Source organism: Toxorhynchites rutilus, chromosome 1 (genome assembly GCF_029784135.1).
Source record: "Toxorhynchites rutilus septentrionalis strain SRP chromosome 1, ASM2978413v1, whole genome shotgun sequence".
Lineage (NCBI taxonomy): Eukaryota > Metazoa > Arthropoda > Insecta > Diptera > Culicidae > Toxorhynchites > Toxorhynchites rutilus.
Window position 1 is genome coordinate 40,304,278 of NC_073744.1, and position 24,620 is coordinate 40,328,897.

The window sequence follows — 24,620 nt, forward strand, 5'->3', positions numbered from 1 at the left end:
TAACCTGCTTTTACTGAGAATCCACTGAAAATTCTGGAAATGTTCTATGACGTAGTATCGGAAAGGGATCATTTGTTGCGTACCAAAATCCCGTCGGTTGCTAAAATTAAACTGGACAATGCCAATCGTTGAACTGCATTGGATGTGTTAAGGCGCGTCCACATTATGCCGAATGATGCAGATCGGCTTGTACCGAGCGGCATGTTCGGTTCGCCACGTAATATGGACGTCCCATCGGTTGCAGCGCAGCTCAGTATCAAAAATGCTGGATGATGATGAGGTGCGTTAGCAGCTTCTGTTTCAATAATAATTGGATTTGCTGCTTTTCATTGTTGACGCCGCCGCCCATGGCCATTTTGGGTCGTTACTCTATTGCATAGATTACATATTTGATATGAACAGATTTATTTTCATTTATAATTACTGTTTTAAAATGTGTGTTTATTCCACCTTTCAATCCGTTATCATTTTTGCTTCACAAAATGAACACATGAAGCACAAATCCACGACTTGTTTCGTTTTGGGTTCGGTATGATTCTAGTCGGTTGTCGGCACGTCGGCAAGTCCGGACGGCTTGTCCACACTCATTCGGCTTCACCGGGTGGCTAAGGCCGAACGATGCCCATTGGTGTAATGTGGACGCGTCTTTACAGTTCATCCTGCAATGAGACTTCTAAAAAATGCTTCTAAATCTCATGTTGGGCACCCAGTCAGTCCCTAAGGACTGATGTTGAGCTTTTCGTTAGAAAAACTTTGATGGGCCTGACAGTTACAAACTGGTTAGTTACTGACAGGTTTTCTGACTCAGTATATTTAACTTTTAATTGAAAAACAAAAAAAACATGATTACAAATGTTGATTGGAGAGGTGACAATGTCAGAATTCCATCATAGAATACCGATTGATATCAACTGATGGGTGAAACAACATACTAGTGTTGAATAACATAGTATGTTATGAAACATAAGACAGTTTCGTTGGCAGTTGCCTTTTGAAATCTGTGATTTTCTTGTATAGAACGAAATAAGATTACTCTAACATTATTCTCCTCTGCCGACTAATATATGAACATTCTCTTCAACAAAGTAAAAATTCCAAACAAAACCGCATTTATCCACAAGGTTTTCCACCGTAGGATCTATCGGCCTCAGACTAAAGGGTGGAACGACCAAAAAGTGCTTAACTTCAACGTAGCATTAATCCCATAATCGATTATTTGAAAAAAAAATGGGAACTCCTATTTTTGTTGATACAGGTGTGTAGAATGCTGTGCCTACTTTGTTTTCGGCACACGCTCTTCAGTTGTCAAAATGGCCTCCACGCTAGAGGAACGGCGTTTAAAAATTCTGCACGCGCACCAAGAATTTCCACTTTTGTCGCATAATCAATTAACGAAAGAGCTCAATTTGCCTCAAACGACAGTGTCTAAAGTGATTAGAGTGTTTGGGGAGAGGTTGACCACAACTTGGAAACCTGGAAGTGGAGGAAACCGCATCCCGACGGTCGAACAGACAACCAAAGCGGTGAAGAGGACATACACGAGGAATCCAAACTTATCGATCCGGGATGTGGCAGATAAAGTCGGAGTGTCCCACACCACGGTGCAACGCGCCAAGAAAAGAGCTAGGCTGTCAACGTACAATAAGGTAAAGACCTGGTGAAGACCGCGACGAAACGCAAAACAAATCGGCCAAAACGAGGACACGGAAGTTGTACGCGACGGTGTTGACCAAATTCGACTGTATCGTTGTTATGGATGACGAGACATACGTCAAAACCGACTTTAATCAGCTTCCGGGACAAGAATTCTACACGGCGACGGGAAAGAGCAAGGTGACAGAAATATTTAAAAACATTAAATTGTCGAAATTCGCAAAGAAATATCTGGTTTGGCAGGCGATATGCTCGTGTGGAGAGAAGAGCAGTATTTTTGTAACAACCGGCACCATCAACCAGGAAGTTTACGTCAAAGAATGCCTCCAACAACTGTCACCCCTGCAGCAGCACACGAGTTCCATGGTGTTTTGGCCGGAGTTGGCCTCATGCAACTACGGCAAAAAGACCCTGGAGTGGTATGCGGCCAACAACGTCAAATTCGTGCCTAAGGATAAGAACTCGCCCAACATCCCAGAGCTTCGCCCGATCGAGCAATACTGGGTCATCGTAAAGCGGAACTTACGGAAGACAAAAAAAAGCCGTCGGGAGCGAGCAGCAATTCAAGCCGAACTGCCGTGTAGCAGCTAGAAGCTTATGAAACTTATGAGCTTATGAAAATAATATGCTTTCAAACTTTCGAAGAAATATGTGGTATACGTTACAAAACCATCAGTAAGACGGTCGTCGACATCCTCAGTGAAAACATCGATTGTGCAGATCTTCTTCTGCTTATTCCAATAAACGTTCCTCAACGTCAGCTGCGATTCTCCACATTAATTGCTGTTCCCGGACATAGAACATGTTATGACTACAATAACCCATTAGGTTCCTGCCTCCGAGCCTTCAACAATGTCTGTCAATTTTTTGATTTCAACATGCCTAAAGATTTTTTTAAAGCTAGGATTAAGAATATATCATAAGTATAACCAGTCTGTACGATACTCTCGAAGACGATGAATCAATGACAATAATAAAAAAGACTTTTTTCCATAAATATGGCTAATCACGATAGGCGGCATGAATGCTCAAATATATTTTTTATGCTTAAATTTCATTTTTGTTCAATAATTCAACGGCAGATTGATCTTTTCATATAATTTCTCATATTTCGAAAAATGTGATAAAAGCGAAACATTTTCAGTGATAAATTCGAGAGTAATAAAAATGAGAAGTGATAAAAACGCCCAGTTATATAATCGAGACGTCACTGTAGTGCTTTGGTAGTTTACCAGCAGATTCAAGTGCGATTCTTCAAATTAAAATAATGCAGAGGTCGTTACATAATTCAATAAAATATGAATAGGTATTAAGTGCGATTCACATATGGTCGGGGTTCTGCCAAAACGTACCAAGCGCCATTTTTTTCAAAACTGAGTTTCTTACATTATTGGATGCAGAGAATAATAATTATCGACTGTAATATAACCATATGATAAGGATAATTGGCAACAGCTCCAAAACAAAAATTCTGTGTAGCAGACTGTAAAAAAAACGAAATGGAAAAAAATTCAACAAAAAGCGAACCATGAACCGACAATATGGCATCGGACGATAGTAATCGTTTTCTCCAAGAAGGCAGATCCGAATCTTCAACCGCCTTTTGTGCTTCAGCAGCTCCTGGAATCAAATGTCCTCGGGATCTGGTAAGTAAGACAGCCTACGGGCTGCAATGAAGTGTAGAAGCGCTGATCTGCATTTTTCAAATTACCGTTCAACCACAGCGAACCAAGTGTAATGCTTTCTTAAACCAATTTATTTTCATTTATTAAGATATTATTTTGTCATAAACAGCAAAAGTGAATCAATATGTATATACTATTCATGAAATAAGTCAAGAGCTGTTATAAAATACTAATGTGTTATGTTATGATATTATGTTAATAGCTAGCATGGACTTGGTTCGCTCTGGCTGCAAAGAAAACGAAGTTTTGCGTGTCTAGCGGAAACATAATTTTGTTTTTTTTTTATATTTCTAAAGGTTCTGAATCAGAAATTGACGAAGATACGTGCTTACAGCATGAAAGGGATTATTATGTTTGACATCCTGTTTGTAACACGTGAGCGATAGATTTGATTCGACACAGTCAATTAGTGGGAGCCCAAACTTCAAATTGAAATATCTCTAAATATTTTTGGCGCTTGTTTCGTTAATCCCGCCACGTCTACGGACTCGTCAAACCACAACTCTCCTACTGGTGTTGTTGCCACTACTGCCCAATTGCTGTTTATCGCTGCTACTACTGCCCCAACTACTACTGTTAACCGCGTACCGGACATGGAGTTGTCAACAGTAGTAAATATAAACAATAAAAAGGATAGATGGTTGTGAATAGCGAGAGTGATCAAATTGAACCTATTTTATATTGTATTTCTTATTGGTATAAATTGAAGCTGAATAGAACTTAAAACTATTCATTTATTGATAGAGCGATTACCAGGTAGATTTTCAGAATTAGTAATCAAAATATTGAATTATAATTTGAAGTTTATTTGAAGATTGATTAAAATCTCAGCGAGTAAAAACTGGCTGTACAGAATAGTGCGGTAACGAATCACTAAAAGTGAGTTCCCTCTATTTTATATTTATATAGTATGAATACTGAAGTAACCTATGTATTTCTCAGGAAATTTGTAATTACCATTTTTGAATACACTGCACGGATGTTCGAATAAATTGACAAATTTAGGATTCATTTGTGACCGCACAACACCGACCATATACAGTAATGTAACATCAACGTCAGATATTGCAGACAGTGACGATAAGGTTGATGGTGTATTTGGATGCAGTCATAATATTCCAATGAGCACATATTCAATGTTACGTTCCTTCACGCTTAAGTTACATTGTATGTGTATCGCACTTTATGCAGAAATAGTGTGCATATGGAATTAGATACTCTACTCCCAGAAACAGCAACAGCAAAATCAAATACAGCTTATCCAACCAACTTCAAATAAACATTTTATACACCATTTTCGAACAGCGGCGTGGGAATAGTGAACCATCCAAATTATAAAACAAATCGCTGCAATTTACAACGGTACCACGAAACGTGCGATTATCTTTTCGATTGCGTTGAGCACCACACGTTTACCCATACACGTTATAAAAAATGGAGATAGAAGGTATAATTTTTTGCTGTGGATGCTCCTTGCTAAAACGTTAACCCGTAAATTGCCAGTCTTTTTCAGTTTTCCAAAGGGAGCAGCCAGGATATAAATTGATCGGGAAAGGTTTTTATATTTAATTTATTCCCCCTGGAACACATTTGCACTTTTCGGGTGGCATAACAGATTTGAGTGTGTTTGGCTTATTCTGCTGTTAAAAACACGAAAAAGCAATTGACCTAAAATGATACGAGACCCGAGCCATGTCCTGATCCAGTCATAAATCCCTGTCGAATCGTCCCGGCAAAACCAACACTTACCTTGCAGCGGAATGAAGCTGAGCAGAAACACAATTCCAATCAGACCGGCCACGCCAATCTCTCGGTAGATGAAAAACCCCAGCACCAGTAGCTCGATTGGGCCCTTCCAGATGTCATGCACGAAGCCGGTGGCAATGTCAAACTTGGCGACATCGTTGGACATTAAATTAATCACCTGTCCGGTGATTCCGTCGGTGCCGGCCGCTTTCGTGATTCTCAGTGCCTGTGAAGATGTGAAGCGGAAGACAGGATATTCAGCAATAACCGTTTGTGGCTGTTCATTTATTCATTGGAACTTTCTCTAGACGATGACCGCCGAGACACATCACTGGGAGGCCATCTCCATTCACGCTCTAACTTTGGGACTCGGTACATAATTAATTCAATCACACTACGGGCCTAACACGGTATCAATTTTTCAACCAACCTGGCATCGGTTCCTCGAAAGCTATTTATAATATTAGTGAAATTTAAACTTGCTAATGCTTTCTATATAAAATAATGATGGTGATAAAAATTCTATCGGATACATAGTAAACACACGAATGTGCCTCATCCAACTAACCTTTTTGTATAGCAGCGAGCAGCACGCAACCCGGATCTTCATCCCAATCTGGAAGATGTAAAGGATGAAATGGTGAAAAATGGCCACCGGCACAAACGAGCAGAGCACGATTCCGGCCGCATAGTAGTACGCTTCCGTTTCGCTGACGTTGCGCTGGCCGGGTGCAAAGTAGGATACCAATCCGCCGAGGCAGAGCGGTTGGAAAATTCTGTCGGTAGACAAGAGAAAAAAGGATAAAAGTTTTGGAACAGATTTTGAATGTTAAGCATCTACGTGACGGCACAACCTCGTGTTCTGTTCACAGTGGCGCTATGTCAGAAATTGCGCCAATTGTGACATCCACATACCAGATTGGGTTTTTTTTCGAACCTCGAACAGAGCATATGTAATGTGATATCGAGTGAGCAATTGAATAGTTCCAACGTCAAAAGCCGTAAACGAGGATGGGATGATAAGTAGCTAGCCATGAATACAGATGGCACTAGCGTTCGATCAATGCATGCAGAATTTTATATCACATTTTCAGGGCTATAGAGAATATTATATTAGTAGTTCTCGAAACGCACTATTGAGAAGATTGTTATACATTCGGTCAGAAAAATATCAAAAATTGTTTATAAATAAGGCCCACTAAAAGGAGTTGTCAAAATTATTTTTGTCGATAAGTTAGCACTGTCCTGACGGGGATGCGGTGTTTGAGCGCCAACTATCTTTCAGTTTGATTACAGAACCCTAAGGGGCTGTCCACATACCACGTGGACAACTTTAGAGGGGGTAGGGGGTACGAAAATGTCTACGTTTGTCCACGGTGAGGGGGGTGAGAGTTCAGATAATGTCCACGTGGACACGTTAAATAAAAGTTTTTTAAAAGCACATTCAGATCTGTTTTCAAAAATAAATGAAATCTGTTCTGCAGTTTTAAGAATGTTTGAACGTTTCGCCCATTTTGAGTACTCAATATTTATCCATGAAATGGTTAAAGGGTGTGTCACATCAAATTGCATCACGGAAAAAACGCTGTAGAAATTCGCCCAGTAGACCGATCCTTTTGAAAATTTTAGACAGTAAAATAAAAACTATTAAACAACTTTTGGCATTTTCTTTTTATTCATACTTCGAGCCCAAGCCCGTATGCTCGCACCTTCCTCTTTACCCCGTCCATAAGGTTCTGTACAACGTCAGGTTGTAGTTTTTTTTGAACAGAAATCCATTTTCTCTTGAAGTCCGCCTCCGATTTGACAACTTTTGGTTTCTTCCGGAGGGCCTGCTTCATAATCGCCCAATATTTCTCTATTGGGCGAAGCTCCGGCGCGTTGGGCGGGTTCATTTCCTTTGGCACGAAGGTGACCCCGTTGGCTTCGTACCACTCCAACACCTCCTTTGAATAGTGGCACGAAGCGAGATCCGGCCAGAAGATGGTCGGGCCCTCGTGCTGCTTCAATAGTGGTAGTAAGCGCTTCTGTAGGCACTCCTTAAGGTAAACCTGCCCGTTTACCGTGCCGGTCATCACGAAGGGGGCGCTCCGATTTCCGTAAGAGCAGATCGCTTGCCACACCATGTACTTTTTGGCAAACTTGGATAGTTTCTGTTTGCGAATCTCCTCCGGAACGCTGAATTTGTCCTCTGCGGAGAAGAACAACAGGCCCGGCAGCTGACGAAAGTCCGCTTTGACGTAGGTTTCGTCGTCCATTACCAGGAAATGCGGCTTCGTCAGCATTTCGGTGTACAGCTTCCGGGCTCGCGTCTTCCCCACCATGTTTTGCCTTTCGTCGCGGTTAGGAGCCTTCTGAACCTTGTATGTACGCAGGCTCTCCCGCTGCTTGGTTCGCTGGACAAATGAACTTGACAAATTCAGCTTATTGGCCACATCCCGGACCGAACTTCTCGGATCACGTCTAAACTGCTTAACTACGCGCTTGTGATCTTTTTCACTGACGGAGCACCCATTTTTGCCGTTCTTCAACTTCCGGTCGATGGTTAGGTTCTCGAAGTATCGTTTTAGTACTCTGCTGACCGTGGATTGGACGATTCCCAGCATCTTACCGATGTCCTGATGTGACAACTCCGGATTCTCGAAATGAGTACACAGGATTAATTCACGACGCTCTTTTTCGTTCGACGAAATTTTTCCAAATTTACGAAAAATTGACAGTGAAGAATGGCCAACGTGATCTATACACTCTTATCTGAGCAGATCGCTTGCCACACCATGTACTTTTTGGCAAACTTGGATAGTTTCTGCTTGCGAATCTCCTCCGGAACGCTGAATTTGTCCTCTGCGGAGAAGAACAACAGGCCCGGCAGCTGACGAAAGTCCGCTTTGACGTAGGTTTCGTCGTCCATTACCAGGCAATGCGGCTTCGTCAGCATTTCGGTGCACAGCTTCCGGGCTCGCGTCTTCCCCACCATGTTTTGCCTTTCGTCGCGGTTAGGAGCCTTCTGAACCTTGTATGTACGCAGGCCCTCCCGCTGCTTGGTCCGCTGGACGAATGAACTTGACAAATTCAGCTTATTGGCGACATCCCGGACCGAACTTCTCGGATCACGTCTAAACTGCTTAACTACGCGCTTGTGATCTTTTTCACTGACGGAGCATCCATTTTTGCCGTTCTTCACCTTTCGGTCGATGGTTAGGTTCTCGAAGTATCGTTTTAGTACTCTGCTGACCGTGGATTGGACGATTCCCAGCATCTTACCGATGTCCCGATGTGACAACTCTGGATTCTCGAAATGATTGCACAGGATTAATTCACGACGCTCTTTTTCGTTCGACGACATTTTTCCAAATTTACGAAAAATTGACAGCGAAGCATGGCCAACGTGATTTATACACTCTTATCTGATTATAAGCGAAAGCTGAAGATATAATTCCTAAAAATTAAATTTCTACAGCGTTTTTTCCGTGATGCAATTTGATGTGACACACCCTTTAATTTGTCACTTCACGTCAAGTGCGTTTCGCGATTTTCACAATAGTAAATAATATCGCCTAAAACCATACTAGAACGAGTCAATCACACTCATTTTTAAAACGCATCTGATGAGACAGACACAGGTTCACGAGTCAGACATGCAAACCAGCCAACATGCTTCGGAACGGTGCCTTTCTACTGAGCCAAAAACAAAAAAAAAACACGTCAAAGCTGATAAAAAGTCTAGGGAGTGCCCATTGTTTTCATTACTGTGGTGTTGTGCATTCGGAATTCTTTCGAGAAGATCAGATGGTAAATGAAAAGCATTATCTGGGTATTATGATGCGTTTGGGGAGGCGAGTTCGTAGCGACACCATAACACAGTACCGCATATGACCTATAGTGTGAACGAGTTCCTAACAAAAAATTCGACAAACATCATCTTTTTTAAGTACTTGCCAACTACCTATCATACCACCCTATTAGAAATAAGCAATCCCCTTTATACTAACCTCGCAAACGAGTCCACCGAGGTATACATCAACCCGCGGGAAATGATGGTCCACCCGTAGATCTCACATATCACCCTGAAGAAGCTGGGTTTGCTTTTCTTCAGCTCCGACCGCCATCGATCCTCGAATTGGTACGACAACTGCTCGCTCTGGTGTGCCGAAAGCGTCTCGTAGATATCCGCACCCTCGATGGGTCGTTTAAGTCCCGCTCGGAACAGATCCTTCAACCACCAGAAAGTGTACCGGGAGATCGGGTTAGCGCTGGTCACAGGATTTTCCACCCGACGAAGCTCGTGGATGCTGGGATCGGCTTCGTACCGGGTTGGATTCATCTTTGGAAGGTGCAATCGTTGAAGTTAGCGAGTTTATTATTAGATGAGGAACCGAGCATTTCTCGATGTGATGTTTTCATCAACCCTTTGGGGAGTGAGGTTTCGGCTTTTTCTCTGCAAAAGAATGTGTGCTATATATTATCGTTGAGCCTCTCGATTGTTTTCAAATTAAAATTCACAGAAGAGCAGCCATGAAGGTTTATGAAGGCTTTAAGAACAGCGCCAATGGCTACAATTATACATGAAATATAAATTGTCTGAAATCCTTTATATCTGGGTCAGTTATTGCTTTGAAAAAAAACCCAAACCCAATGCCACAAAGCCTCGAATTCGCACACGATAGTGTTAATTAGAGAAGCACGAGACATAAAAATGTCACATCTCACTGAAGAAAAATCCCGCTCCCGCGATTTCTGTTTACCTTGAAGCGCTTGTCTAAATTCTCCCACCTATATCGCCAAGATACAATCCCGGTCTTGATGATTCACAGTTCGGAGCGTTCCAACACGCATCTTTGACATGATTATTTGCGTCATAAGTACCAATAAGATGAGAACCAGCCACTACCTTTTCACGTCATTCTAAATGGCAGTGTTCAAATTCCTTTTTCAACATTAACATCTTTGTGTTTAATCGAGATTAAAAAGTTGTTTCCGACAGACGGTCACCATAAGTCTCGAAAAAGTCTGTGTTCCAGCTGCACAGTTTTCCAGCGCCCAAAAACGGGCTTCAATTTCATATTGCAGAAACGATTATATACTCTCGGTCACATGCCCTTATGGCTCTGTACCCTTAGGTATTTTTTCTGTATTTGCTATCTGTTTTCGATCACATTTATCGACCACGTAACCTCAGTTTTGTATCAGTTTTCATAGTCACTTTATTTGCCTCCATTCAGCCATTCCTAAGTTTCCTTTTCATCGATGGTTCCACATACAGTAAAACCTGTTTTTGTCCGTTTTTTTATACGATTTTTTTTGTGAATTTTTTTCCACATTCGGATGAAATTCATCACATCCACATTTGGTGTTAGATTCAAATTGCATTGCAGTCGAAAAGGCCTGAAAAGGTCTGAAACATGAATCAATATATACATTTTACTCACGAGTGATACAGCTCCAAGTTTACTTATTGCTTTCAATTCATGAATTCGAATGAATGTGGCAGTTGTTTACCCCCGATTCGTTTTTTTTTTTTTGCAACGGTAGTCATCAGAAATACGCTCACGAGTACATTCGCAAGTAAATACCCACTTTACTATGACATGCCACGATAATTCGAGAACGAAAATTTGATTGACATGACGAATGAATATAGCACTCGTTTACTCGTGATCTTTGTTTTTGCAAAGCTGATTGTCAGAAGTATATCCGCATTGTTCGCCCATTGTTCGTCAAATCAGTTCTGCCTAGTCAAATGAAAACAAACTCTCGAATCTGATTTTTGGGGGATTGAGAGATTCAGTACTACTCTAATTCGAGTTTAAATTTGTTTCTACGCCTATTCTAGATTTGTGCGATTTTTTTCAGACTTTTAACAGTATTGCGTGGTACAAAAAAAAGAATTTCCGAATTTTGATTTTTTTAGAATTTATATTCAAATATGTATGTTTATTTGTTTGTGTATGTGTTTTTTGATATTGATGATCTTTTTCAGAATATTTCGAGAATTGCGCGGTACGAAAATATCTAATAATTTTTTATTTCCATTTTTTGTATTATTTTTTAATTTCCTAAAATCTATTATTGTATTATATATCTGTATTCGTAAAAAGAGCCTCAAACTTTATTACCAGTGCTATGGAAAATATTGTTGTAAATTAGAGAACTACATATTTTTTTCTGAATCGCTCTTTGGTTCACTATAAGAGCTATGGCCAAAAACGTAGTTATTTTCGCTTTTTCACGACATTCCAATAGCTTGGAAAAGAAAATATGGAAAAAATACTCTTAGTGCAGCTTACTATGATAAAATTACCTTCGAAAATTCAAGAAATTGGATAATTCTATAAATAGGTCAAATGTTGATATGTTTAGTCTAATGAATTCGAATTAGGACAAAATAGTACGTTCAATCCTCGATATGATTGTTATATATTTGTTGTTTTTCTCAAAATAAAAACTATAAAATAAAGTCTTCAAATCTGACATCACTGATCATATCGAGAAAAAGTGACAGTCTACCAAATAAAACATTTCAATGAAACTGGTCTTCTGGAATAGGATATTTTGCTCGTCTCGACAGTGACTGAATCCGAGACGAAACGAAACGAATTGTTCGTCTCGTCATATAGGATAAGGCCCTATAATTGAATAACAGTTTCGTTACTGTTTTCGAAACGCGCTTGCTGAAATTTATTAAAACCGCGAAATGAAAGTTTGTGCAGTAGGCTAGCATGAGTCAACAGTTCCCAGCTCCGGAGCTGTAGTGGTAAGCGTGTTTGCTTTGACCTCCGAATCGAAACAAGACAAAGGGAGTTTATGGTAAAAATAAGTTTGATCATGCGTTCTATCAGTCACTGCAAGAAATGAATCACCGAGTAGCGAGTAGTTTGGGGATAACACTTGGCTTTTGACATAGAACTACTTCCTTCAGAAAGACCCCGAACAAAAAACAGGTCACTTTTTTATGAAACAATGTTATCGTTGATAACTATTTTTTCGAGCAGATCGAGCAGTTGAAGCAGAATGGAACAGAAGAATCGATTAGATAGACGATCCAGTATGCGTAGAGAATATAGCAGTTTCACCACAACACGATAAATGTAAATTAATCAATTGAAAATAATTCTGGCTGAAGCGAAGGAACAAGTAACAAGTCTTCCTTCAGTCGGTTCTCAGAATAAGTATGGGTTTTTAAGAAAATAGCCGTTCTTATTCTGAGAGTAAAAAGTTGCCCGAAATTGCACAGTAATTGCCCACGATCGTTGTTTCCGTATTTACAAAATCAAAAGTTCCACAAAACCAAATCTCTACAGATTTATTCTGAAACATTCCAGTCCGTAAACCAATGCTGACAAACAGTCACCATTGTATGCCAAGTTTAATGCTGAACTATACTGCCGTTCTACGCATAGTTGTCCCATGTTCAAAAAATCAGCAACTGAGAAAAACGCAATCAAAGTTTTCTAGCATATTTGTCTACCAGAAGCTTTATGCATTTCAATTTAGCAATACACCGGGTTTTTATTGTTGTTTGATGAAATCTGAAAAGTTCCCCTCACTGAATAAATTAAGCTTGATTGCGGGTTTAAAAATTCATGGTGGTACAGTTATGCCTAGAATATCAACATGGGACAATTGAACTTGATGTTGGTTTTTGAAATACTGGGAACAAACAATAAGTTTTTTTTTGTGTTTTTTCAAAAGATAAAAAAATCGATACATGAAGAAAAGTGAAATTTGCCAAGAAGTAACATGTGAGAACTATGCGTAAAAGTACAGTTTAATAGCATGAAAAAGTGAACAAAATTGGTACCATATCATGTAGCATAGGAATGTAATATATGGTATTGATATCACTTGTGAATCATACAGTGGTGTTAGATCAGCGAGTGATCTGCAACACCTTCGCAAAATATAAATCTCATTATTACGCATTCGCTAACGAGGTGTATACGTGTTCTATTAAACTTTTTTTCATTTGTTTGAGCATTGGTTCGTTTTTTCCAAACCAGAAATGAGTGCATTAGCCCTGCTGAAAGCGTGACATGAAATTCTTGTACTTGAACCGATCCATTTATAGATCAACAAAAAATACATGGTGAGACAGTTATGACTAGAATATCAACATGGTATAGTTGAGCTTGATGTTGTTTTTTTGAAAGCTGGGAACAAACAATAATTTATTTTTTTTGTGTTTTTCCGGAAGATTATGCGTAAAAACATCGTTTTTTGAAAAAAAAAAAAAAAAGTGAAAATTGTCGAAAGGTAACATGAGACAACTATGCGAAGAGCGGCAGTATAGCTAGCCAGTAATATTTTAATATACTCCAACGGTGAAGATCACTATTAATCAGTACGCAATGACATCCGTGATAAAGGATATAGGGCCCTATCATGTAAATCGAAACGACCATTACTATCACATCAAGCAAATTTTCGTATTTTGCAAATCGAGAGAATCTTATCGAGTTGGGTTCGTGCCCAAACTTCAAATTGCAAATTGCAAATTTTGGAGCGTTTCTCAAATGTTTCCCAAAGCAAAATATGAACATAATTGCCTTCGAGGGCGATACAGCGATTATAGCGATCTTGCAACTTTTCGATACCATTTCTATAGTACTTTCGGTTTTTTCAAAAAATTCCATAGGTCTTAAATTTCTGGCCAGTGAGCATTCTCTTCAGGTCTGCGAACAGAAAATAGTCTTCTTCTCGAATGGCGCTAACGTTCCCTGTGGAACTTTTTCCGTCTCAACGTATGCATTAACTAGCGTCATTTATTAATACATAGTTGAAATTTCGTAAGCCAAATAACACGCCTTGAATGTATTCCGAAGGGCAAGCTCTTGAATACGCGTGACCACAGTGCAAGTCGAAGGAAATTTCTTTGATGAAAAATCCCCCCGGCCAGAACGGGAATCGAACCCGAACACCCGGCATGATAATGTGAGACGCTAACCACTCGGCCACGGGTGCACAGAAAATAGTCACTGGGGCCAGATCTGGAAAATACGGTGGATGCGGAAGCAATTCGAAGTCCAATTTATGCAATTTTGCCATCGTTTTCATTGATTTGTGATTTTTCCATTTTTTTCACAATAACAAAAGTTGCTTCACTCTAAATGCTGTAACTCACGAACCAATCGATTGATTGCTGTCAAATTTTGACACGTATCCATTGAAAGATGTTGCTTTGTGATAGTCAAGTAGATTTTTGGAAAAGCCGCCAGCTAGACGTCAACCTTATGAACTTTTCAGCCGCCATACTGTTAAGCGACTGCGTAGAGAATGGTGATAGCAATGTTCAAATTTGGGGAATTTACAATGGTAACGAAACCGGATTATTGGATCTGCCAATGATCGGTTCATCTACCTTCACATTTTGAAGCGTTTTTTTGAAGGAAAGTGCTACGAAATTGGGATAAGGTTATATTTTTTGATCATGATAATGATCCGAAACCATCTTTGAAAAAAATCAAGGAATGGATTAACAATCAACGATCCTGCCTTCTCCCGAATCAATGGTTTCAACCCTATCGAATAGTTGAGAGATTACCTTATGCGGAAAACCAGAAAATATTACCGGCTTCATCTCTGTCATCAAAAAAACAGTAACTTTTGTTTGGTTCCCCGTAGGTGACGCTCACGTCTTTTTCCCCAGGATCCTCTGTATTCGATGCAATTTTTGATCAGATTTCATCTCAATTATTTTTCAGATGTACGATGTATAGGCGGGATTTTCATACATACAATGGTTTGAAAGAAAAGAAAACTCTGATACCATTTTTTCAATAAAGAATTAACTCAGCTCATTGCAATGTTCTAGTGGAGCATACCTACTGATTACATCATGTTAGTTGACAAAGAGTATAGAGTGTGGAAGTGGGCAGATAAAAATAAACCAAACAGTACTATAAACGTATTAAAAACAATTCAGCATCAGCATTTTAATCCCATACTCTTCTGTTTTCATCTTTGCTATCAATCTGTCTAAACACATATACTATACCATCACATTCAAGCGGTTAACATGGCACATCTCGCTTATTGAATCTTTCGACAGAATCAACCGACACCAACTATGAAGCAATTGGCAATATATTGCACTGGAATACGACATCCCATCCCAATGATAAGCAGAAGTCAAATTCCAACAACGTTGACTATCGATGATTATCTTCTTCCACCATTCTCGCTTGCTGAACAGTTAACCATAGAGGCTTCGAATGGTTTCACAACACCCATCGATTAAACCAGTCAACTCCAATCAATTGAAATCAATTGGATAGCGCCGGCAGCCAATTGAGACGAATATCTCCGACGTTTGAATTTCCCGTCTTATCAAAATATGTACAAACAATCGTTCGTCCCTGCATCCTCACCTGATGATGATCACCGAAGGCACAAGCTGTAGTCAACAAACAAGATTTGAGCTGCTCATCTGTAAGATCTGATAAGAATAACTTGCTGTTATCTTCCTCGAGGAGCCGACGTCGCGACAACGCGAAAACCTAAACCGCGAGAGAATACCGCACCGATCGTTAGTAGCAACTAACTCACCACATAGCTGGTCGGATGTCCACCCCTTCGAAAGCATTGCGCGTATAATTATACTCCCGCTCCTCTCTTTCTCAGGCGCTCTTGGATTTGCTCTTTCCGTAGGTCATAAATCAAAATCTAGCAAAGCACAAAATATCTCTTTTGTCTGACGCAGCTGACACTTATGACGATTTTCTCTCTAGCTCTTGTTTTCGCACTCTCGTTCTCCCGAAAGTAGAAACAATTCATCCTAGAAAAAAAATCAGACAAGGAAGGGTGAGAGAACTTTCGTTCTCACTCCACAGTTGGAGCATAGTTTTCCACCAGCGAGAGGGGACGGCCAAGGACTCGTCACCACTTGCTTCCAGGAAGCACGTGGTTTTTGCGTTTCCTTGCCATGTGGCCAAACTCTCCGCGTATGTATTGTTGACACGGTTCGAGCTTTCGTCCGGTTGGAAGCAGATGTCGCAATGCAGCTGTTTTTTCTTCTCTGTTTACTGGTTCGAGCCGACCGTCATTGATTTACACCGGCTAGAGCGAGTGTGTGTATAGGAACTGGGGAAAACCTAACCTAACGTGAAGCGGAGGCTTGTGTGTAGCCACAAATGATACGGTTAGAGCATGCCGTATACGAATGAATGGAGTGAGCCAAGCTTTTTGGTGTACATAGAAGGAGGATCTTTGCCCAGAATAAAGCCTTTGTTCGCATTCATGGGGATGTAATAAACATTAATGATTTCAAAAGTAGCAAAATCTTCTCGTGTGTTTTCATGCATTGTGTTTCAAGGAGTCATTAGCGTTACAAACGGTTCTCAGGCATTTCTTGACGCCTTTGTTCATTAAATAAGCGGAGCACGACAGAAAATGTATAAGTATGTATGCTGTGCGGAAGCAAAAGACCCACCACTTGAGAAATGTTTTTTTTAATCTCTCTTTTTTAATTATTATTAAATGAGTCTTCATGATTTTTTTTTTTTGTAACTTCGATAGTTCTTCAAGAGAAATTGATGGAATGTGTTTCATGCAAAGTATTTAAGGGAGTAGTCTTGCGAATGCGATGGACTGGGTAGAATACCCCATGGAAGCGCCCTCAAAGGTGCTATCTAGATACGATGTAGACAGAAAAAAGCATGATCTTAGACTTCCCTCTCGCATCGAGGTACTATTTAAATGAAGTATGTCGGAGGCCTTCTAATACTTTGTAAGAAAAAGACAAATGAAGAAACAATCAATCTATTTCTTTACTAAACTTTGACTACAAGGCACTAGCTCGGATATTGAAACGAATGCCATAAATGCCACAAAATATAGAATTGTCGTTTTAAGTAAAATACAGGGGGACTTATCGCCTTTGGCATCAACTGTGCCTTTGATTATGTTAGTGGGTGTGTTTCCTCTCGATAGCGATCCTTGAAAAAAAAACACGAATGTCGTAAGCCCATGCACTAATTAACGAAAAATTCACTTCTAATTTCCCAATCTGTCGTTCGATACGACAAAGTGACCCTTCAATCCTGGAAAAAAAAACTCTTGACAATCTGTAACCATCCAATGGCATACGCGGAGGGCATATTGATTGTGATTGTTAAGTTGAGGTTGCTTCTAAAAAACCATAGGATCCGGTTTTGGATTATGAATTATGCTCGGGGACAATTCTTTATCAAAAAACCTTGATGGGTTAGGGCCTAGGGGCACGGACATAAGACTGTGATCGTGTGTGGTAATTGCATTTGAATTGCGTTTTTTCATTGTTCAAAATCTGTATTTTTTTTTTGATACATCAAATGGAAGCCCTGAAAAAAAACCGTTTCCTGTATGAACTTGTGTAGCGTCTTAAGTGCAGTGGACTGTAAAAACTGATGCATATCCCGCTGCGCGATTCCAAAGCTGCCTCAAAGCAGCTTACCCAGCGAGAGAACCAAAAATTCCCCCCGTGCGCGCGATGCAGACTGCCTTCATTGCAGTGATGCAGCGGGGATTTCCCATTCACATGGAAACTAGACCTCACTTCACTGTGGCGGATTAAGGGACTCGTTGCTTTGAAGACAAAACACTACACACACTTAAACTTAAACTATAGACATTGTATTTAACTTAGCTTTACTATACATAATATAATACAGCTTAAATCACTTAAAATGTCTTCCGCCGTTTTCCTTCAAATTCCGTTTCAATGCTGTTGCTTACGCTTTGCTGTCTTGAATCGAACTATTTGCCGTCCTTGTAAAGCACAAACTATCCTCCAGTTCGTTGGCGGAGCATGTTCAATCCTGTTTGCGGGAGAGCAGTGGATTGCGCTTTAGGGTGTGGCGTCGGGGGATCGCATGGCATGCATCTGTTCTCTGTTCAGTGCGCTTGCGACTGAACAACTTGTATCCTTTATGTGCGATTCACATAGAACGTTACGGAAAAGAACGTCCACGTTTCGTCACCGTCTTCGCCAATTCACACATGCACTCTACGCTTGCAGCAGCACCGTCACGTCGAATGTCAAACGAATGATTTATTCAATGTTATTCATGGTGTCGCCACCTACAACAGTATTAAAATGCAATGCCCTCTTTCGAATCAGCATGCCTAGAACCATTTCTAAATTTGGAAAGATTCAATGAAAATCATTGAATTATATTATTCAAATACCTTAATCTCGTTTTTCCGACCCTCATTCAACAATAATAATATATAGACTATTTTCCTCAGCTAGTCGCGAATGATTTTGACTCCGAAATTTGGAACTAAGAGATATGTTGGCATAAAAAATGCAACCAAAATCAAAACCAAAGCCGAGACACAAAGCCCAGGCAAAAACCCAACGAACCGTCCATCTCCGTCAATTTTATTCTTTTCTACAAATCCTGCCGGTCGTTTTCGTTGAACGTATGCTGACGGGTCTTTACGTTGCCGGTGTATGTGAATGTTTCCATAAGAATTGCATGGGAGAATAATTGACGTAACGCAACGTGACGTGACGTGAACGTAACGTGGATGTTGTATGTGAATCGCACTTTAAACGGGTTAGATGAGATAACGTGGTAGAATCCGGAACCACATCTCGCATCGAGGCCATTACTACATTCTGTTTATTCAACTATGCAGAAAAAGACAATCATTTCATCATTTTCAAATCATTTATCATTTTTAAACACAAGTTAACATATCTTGGGAAGTTCGTGTAGCTGCTGTAGTGAACGTCTCATTGGGTGCTAAGTTCTGCTTATGTATAGGTGAGGGAAAAGAGAATGAGCAAGTGCATTCGAGGGAGTGAAGCGGGCTTCTAAGGAAGACATATATGGGGAACATAATACAGGGCGGACTCGATTATATACAGTCTCCGATTTAATTTCACTGTATATAATCGAGTCAAAAAAAATTTTTTTTTCTCGTGTTTTTTCATTTATTTGTCGTTTTTTGAATAAAAAGGAGAATTTAATTTTTTTATTAATCTCCTTAAAGTCAGAAAACACCTTACTCATATGAAAAAAAAATAATTTTATCAGATTCTCTCAGGAGGTGATAGACGATCATATTTGATGAAAAAAATCCTGCAAATCTGTTCAAATTTCAACAATGACAGAGTTAGAGAACTTTTTTTTTGTTTCGGACTCTGTTGCCTCAAACTGGCTGTACATTAAAAAGTAAGCTACGGAAGACGATTCTGTTGCATTCATTTGAAAGATGAGTAACACAGGATATAGTAGTAGAACATCTTAATTAGTGAATTTTAATAGCATTTTGGTAGTGAAAAACTTAAAAGTTAATAATGTTAATAATCCTAAAAAATATATTAAACTAGATTGTTCCTATCAATCAAATTGAAGCTCTCTAACTGCTCTACAATTTGTTTTTTGACATCCAACTTCTATCTTTCTTAATTTGCCTGCATTATCGATATAAACAATTCCTGGGAAAAATTCAAGCAAAATCTCCAAAAATCACGGTTTTTACCCCATTGTACATGTAATAGCCACTTAAATTTCGCCTTAACGTTGAAAGGTTACATTTCTTCTTGAAATAAGTCATTTTTGTAAAACAAAAAAATCCAAACTGTATATAATCGAGTCCAAAATTGTATATAATCGAATCACATATAATCGAGTCTGTGTATAATCGAGTCCGACCTGTATTAAGATCGCGACTACTCAAGCTATCATAATCTGATATGCGTGAGTATACTCTTTCGAACTTCTAAATCAACTGCCTTTTAAATTCATCAATTGCATTTTTTTCATAATCAAACAACTTGCTCAATATTATTACATCCTGGACCACAATTACATAAATTGTTAGTAGCATAACCTACACGACAAAGACGTGAATTGAGCCCGAACTGATTGATCTTTGGGGAAAATAGAGTAGAACCATCTTTCCAAGATCATCCCTCCGTTGATTCTGCTAACTTATAAATACCAGTTCGTTCGGAAAATGGAGAATAACTCGTGATATGCCTCCACTCACACTCCACCAATTTGCAATTCGGTTGCGATCCCAGGCGAAGCTTTGCGCATTTGGTGAACAAACGGATTCAATAATCATGGATCAGAGTGTGTACACCACCAATAGAAATAGGGTAGTTTTTCGTGGGTATCAACATTTTTAATCAAGTTCGCTTTGAAAATTCGAGGGTCACTTTTTTCCCATACATCCATTGGCACTCTAATGTCTACCCAGGAGTTACATAACATAAGTTAATATACCAACACGATGCATCGATAAAAATAGTCAAGACAAGCTTATCGACGTATTCCTATTCCCCTTGAAGAACTTATGCTTCTTAAGCTGGAGGAGTTAGAAAGTCAGGGTGTCATTGAGAGAGTCTATGAAGCACCATAATGAGTATCTCCGATGCTTATGAAAAGGAAAAGTGCAGATGAAGTGAGATTTATCGATTTCCGTGAAGCAAATAAGGCGATTGTGAGGGAGGTTCCTCCGCTACCAACAATGGAACAAATGATTTGTAAACTTGAAGGCAATGCGATTTTTACTCAGCTTGACGTAAAACAATTTTACTCAGCTTGAGGTAAAACGTACAAAAATTCGAAATTTCGAAAATTCATAAAAATTCGATGTTTCACAAAGTTCGTTAAAAACAGTTTTACCATCTTGGAGTCATTTTTTAAATTTTGTACATGACTTCTATTTTATATGAAAAAAAACAACAACATTTAAAAATATATATTTTAAATATAGCAAATCATTTTTTTTTTCATAACTACACAGAGAAGATTGCAGTTGCATCACGATTTTCATCGCAGCTCTTGGATTGATGCGATATAAGCGACTTGTGTTTGGTCTTTCAGCTGCATCTCAGATAGATTTATCAATGCAAAGATAGATATCGAATGAAAAGATACAAGCTATTACCAAATTTCGGGAACCCAAGTCAACTGAAGAGCTCAGCTCAGATTTTTGGGACTGGTTACATTTGTTAATCGGTACATTGCTAATCTATCTACTATTTCACAACCGTTCAACATCCTTACTAGGAAAGGCACCCCAATTGGGTGGAATGATAACCATCAACATGCGTTTAATTTTAAAAACTTGTATTTTTGATTCGAACGAAAGTTTGTATTCCGTTTGGGTTGGAGGAAATATGAGTTTTCCACAGCATTTGGGAATTTTTTGACTCAAGTGTAACTTTTGAAAATGGGCGTATCGATTTTAGTAAGGGAAATCTTTGATAATTTATATCTCAAAAACCAAAAGTCGTACCGAAATAGTGTCTTTGAAAGAGTTATAGAGTATTGATGTTAAAATGTGAAAAACATATACACTGAGAAAAAAAATTAGTACTCTTTTTTTATTTACAAATAGAATAATTTGCAATATCTGAAAAATATATTTTTATTTTTCATAGAGAAAATTTTTATTGTTATTTTTCACAGAGAAAAGAAGTCTTGTATAAAATTTATAAAATGAGTCCAAGATGGTAAAACTATTTTTGACAAACTTTGTAGAATTTTTATAAATTTTCGAAACTTAGATTTTTTGTATGTTAACAATCATTTTTAGCCACAAATTATGAATTCTAATGTGATTTAAAACAAAAATAAAAATAAAAATAGGATGTTATACCGCCAGGTTCATGACATTTTATGAATTTGTTTATAATTTTCAACAACTTTTCCAAATACATCATTATGGTAAAATTATATATTTAGGAGTTACGTTGAAAAACATTATCGCTACGTTTTGTATTAACCCACATGTCTTCAAATGTTTCTCAACGTAACTCCTAAACATATATTTTTACCACAATTATGTATTTGGAAAATTTGTTGAAAATTATAAGCAAATACATAAAATTTCATGCAAGATAATCATATTAAACAAGCCTATTTACTATAAAAAAAGACAATAAATTAGAAATATATTTTTAAATATCTCGAGAATGGCAGTATTTAGAAGGAGATTGATGAAGAGCTTTTTTATTTTTGTGATTTGGATTCATTATTTGTGCCTAAAAATGATTTTAAACATACAAAAATTCGAAGTTACCATCTTAGACTCATTTTTTAAATTTTCTACATAACTACTATTTTATACCGAAAAATTTAAAAAAAATAAAAATACATATATAAATTAAAAAAAATAAATTGACAAAAATAATAAATCAGAAATGTTTTTTCCAAATATCTCGAGAATGGCTGCATTTAGAAGGAGATTTATAAAGAGCTTTTTTGTTTTAAATGAAATCAGGATTCGTAATTTGTGCCTAAAAATAATTGTAAACGTACAAAAATTCGAAATTTCGAAAATTCTTAAAAATTCGATGTTTCACAAAGTTCGTTAAAAACAGTTTTACCATCTTGGAGTCATTTTTTAAATTTTGTACATGACTTCTATTTTATATGAAAAAAAACAACAACATTTAAAAATATATATTTTAGATATAGCAAATCATTTTTTTTTTTGCAAATAAAAAAAAGAGTACTAATTTTTTTTCAGTGTATATTTTTTTCACTTTTTAACATCAATACTCTATAACTCTTTCTAGGACATTTTTTCGGTACGACTCATAGTTTTGGAGATATAAATTATCAAAGGCAGACCTTTTTTTGTGCGGGGGATAGGGACCGCACAAAAAAAGTCGCATAAAAAAATCGTGCAAAACTTCACCAGCAGCTTTTGTGCGGTAGATAGGGACCGCATGAACAAGTTTCCCCCAAGAAAATAACTCAAATCCACGCCATTCACCGTTCAATTTCCTTTTGTTTCCCTGCTTTACGATGGGACACTTTGCCTTTTCGGTTGCGCGTGGCTGTTTTGTGCTTTTAGTTGCATGTCGAAACGTGTTGCTGTTACAAATCATGTCATGCAAAAACATAGAAAAACTTCGAGCATCTGATGAGAGGAGGGGGATGATTTCAGAAGTGGATAATTGAGACGCAAATATGCTTTTTTCGCACTGAAATGCATATGAATAATCGAAAAAAAAACTAAATGGACGATAACTTCGTCAAATATGGTTTTTTCAAAAGTTACCCTTGAGTCTAAAAAGTCCCAAATGCTGTGGAAAACTCATATTCGGAAGTTCGGAATAAAGTGTTCAGGTATTTTGGTTATTGTTTATGGTATATTTGAAGATGGATTTTCCATTTTTTGAGTGCACGAATAGAAATTATTACACTGTTGACAGCTGGATGCGTAGATGCTGTCTGAAAATCGGTACCTTGCTGTTGGTATCGGTTCTGAAGCAACGATGTGTCGCAGAACGTGTTCTAACGAATATAGTGAAACTTTTGGACAATATCTAAATTGTTACATATGAGTTTTTGAAAATTCGAGAAATTGCCAAAACGGGGGCCTTTTTTGTTAAAAATGAGTTATTTTTCACGAAAAATCGCTGTTTAGAAGCACATAAAAAAACGAAAAAATAAGATATTGGCTATGTATGGCTATGTAAAATTTCAGCCAAATCGGTCCAGTAGATCCTGTGATATCGATACCACCAGCTGAAAAAAACATGGTTTCGAGAAAAACGCGTTTCAAAATTCGTACAGCGACACTATATCCCTTGAGATGACTTCATACTTTTAACTGTAATTTTCAAACGAAATCAAACATTGAAAAATCCTTTTAGGACAACATTTCCGGGGGCATAAGCTTCCCAAAAATGCAAAAAAAAAATCGATTTTTTCGACCTTCCAGACAGGGGTCCCCCCTCAATGAAAAAATGCTTTTTTTTCAATTTCGTTATCCGGCCGGATAGTAGGTGGCGTTATCCGACCGGATAGTCACCGGATGTCCGTTTCATCTCTAATTATTATGATTGTCAGTTTAGCTCAAGAAAGACAATTCAGTGTGGAAAAACTTATTGGGCAAAAAGTGCTCGAAATGGAAACACTTGAATAAAAATGACCTCTGGTGATTTGTAAATAATCTTCCTCGAGATAACAGACACTCTCGCGAAAGCGGTTTAAACAACTGACGTCATCTCCAAACAAAAGGAATTCCACATGTTATTCAACATCATACGTTAAATACATTTGCCTTTGCCAGCAGTCTCTTAACTAACGATAAACCACAAGACGCTATGAGACAGCTTATAATCAGAAAACTAAACAGAAACATAGCTGAAACGATAATCAACTCTCTGTCCAGCACTTATCCGGCTGATGCTAACGTTCGGATATGTAAATATACACAAAGTGCAAACGCCCGTGGCACTTATTTATGTGCCCTCCAGCTACAACCACGTCGCGACGCGACCTTCACCGGGTTCAACTCTTTTTCCCGTTTCCGCTGTGGACGATGTTCAAACCCAAACCAACTCAAATCAAACACAACATCACTGAGTCAAGGTCGAACAACGGGAATGAAAATAGATTAACTAAACACTTCCGAATGTTTGTTTGCATTCGTCGCTCACCACCGGGGAAATAGCGCCGTCCGAAAGCGTGCCGATCGATATCTAGTGGCAATATTTGTATGCCTCTGAATCAGGTAGACCACGTTTTCCGACGTCCGACTTGGAATAGTCGGAATGGCAAATTGAATATTTGTTTTATC

General features: G+C 38.5%; 2 protein-coding genes across 3 annotated transcripts in view; one reads left to right on the top strand and one right to left on the bottom strand.

Annotated features, from left to right (window-relative positions):
- The window catches only part of LOC129762906 (ATP-binding cassette sub-family C member 4-like), a 41,652-nt gene extending 26,013 nt beyond the window's left edge, over positions 1 to 15,639 (bottom strand). The window contains exons 1-4 of the mRNA XM_055761511.1: positions 15,452 to 15,639; positions 9,077 to 9,522; positions 5,653 to 5,860; positions 5,088 to 5,310 (exon numbers count right to left, since the gene is read on the bottom strand). Coding sequence (XP_055617486.1) covers positions 5,088 to 5,310; positions 5,653 to 5,860; positions 9,077 to 9,408 — 763 coding nt within the window. The 5' untranslated portion in view covers positions 9,409 to 9,522; positions 15,452 to 15,639. The remainder of the gene's footprint in view (positions 1 to 5,087; positions 5,311 to 5,652; positions 5,861 to 9,076; positions 9,523 to 15,451) is intronic.
- Positions 1 to 24,620, top strand: part of LOC129762909 (uncharacterized) — a 188,138-nt gene that overhangs the window by 142,736 nt on the left and 20,782 nt on the right. The gene's annotated exons all lie outside the window — the stretch shown is intronic.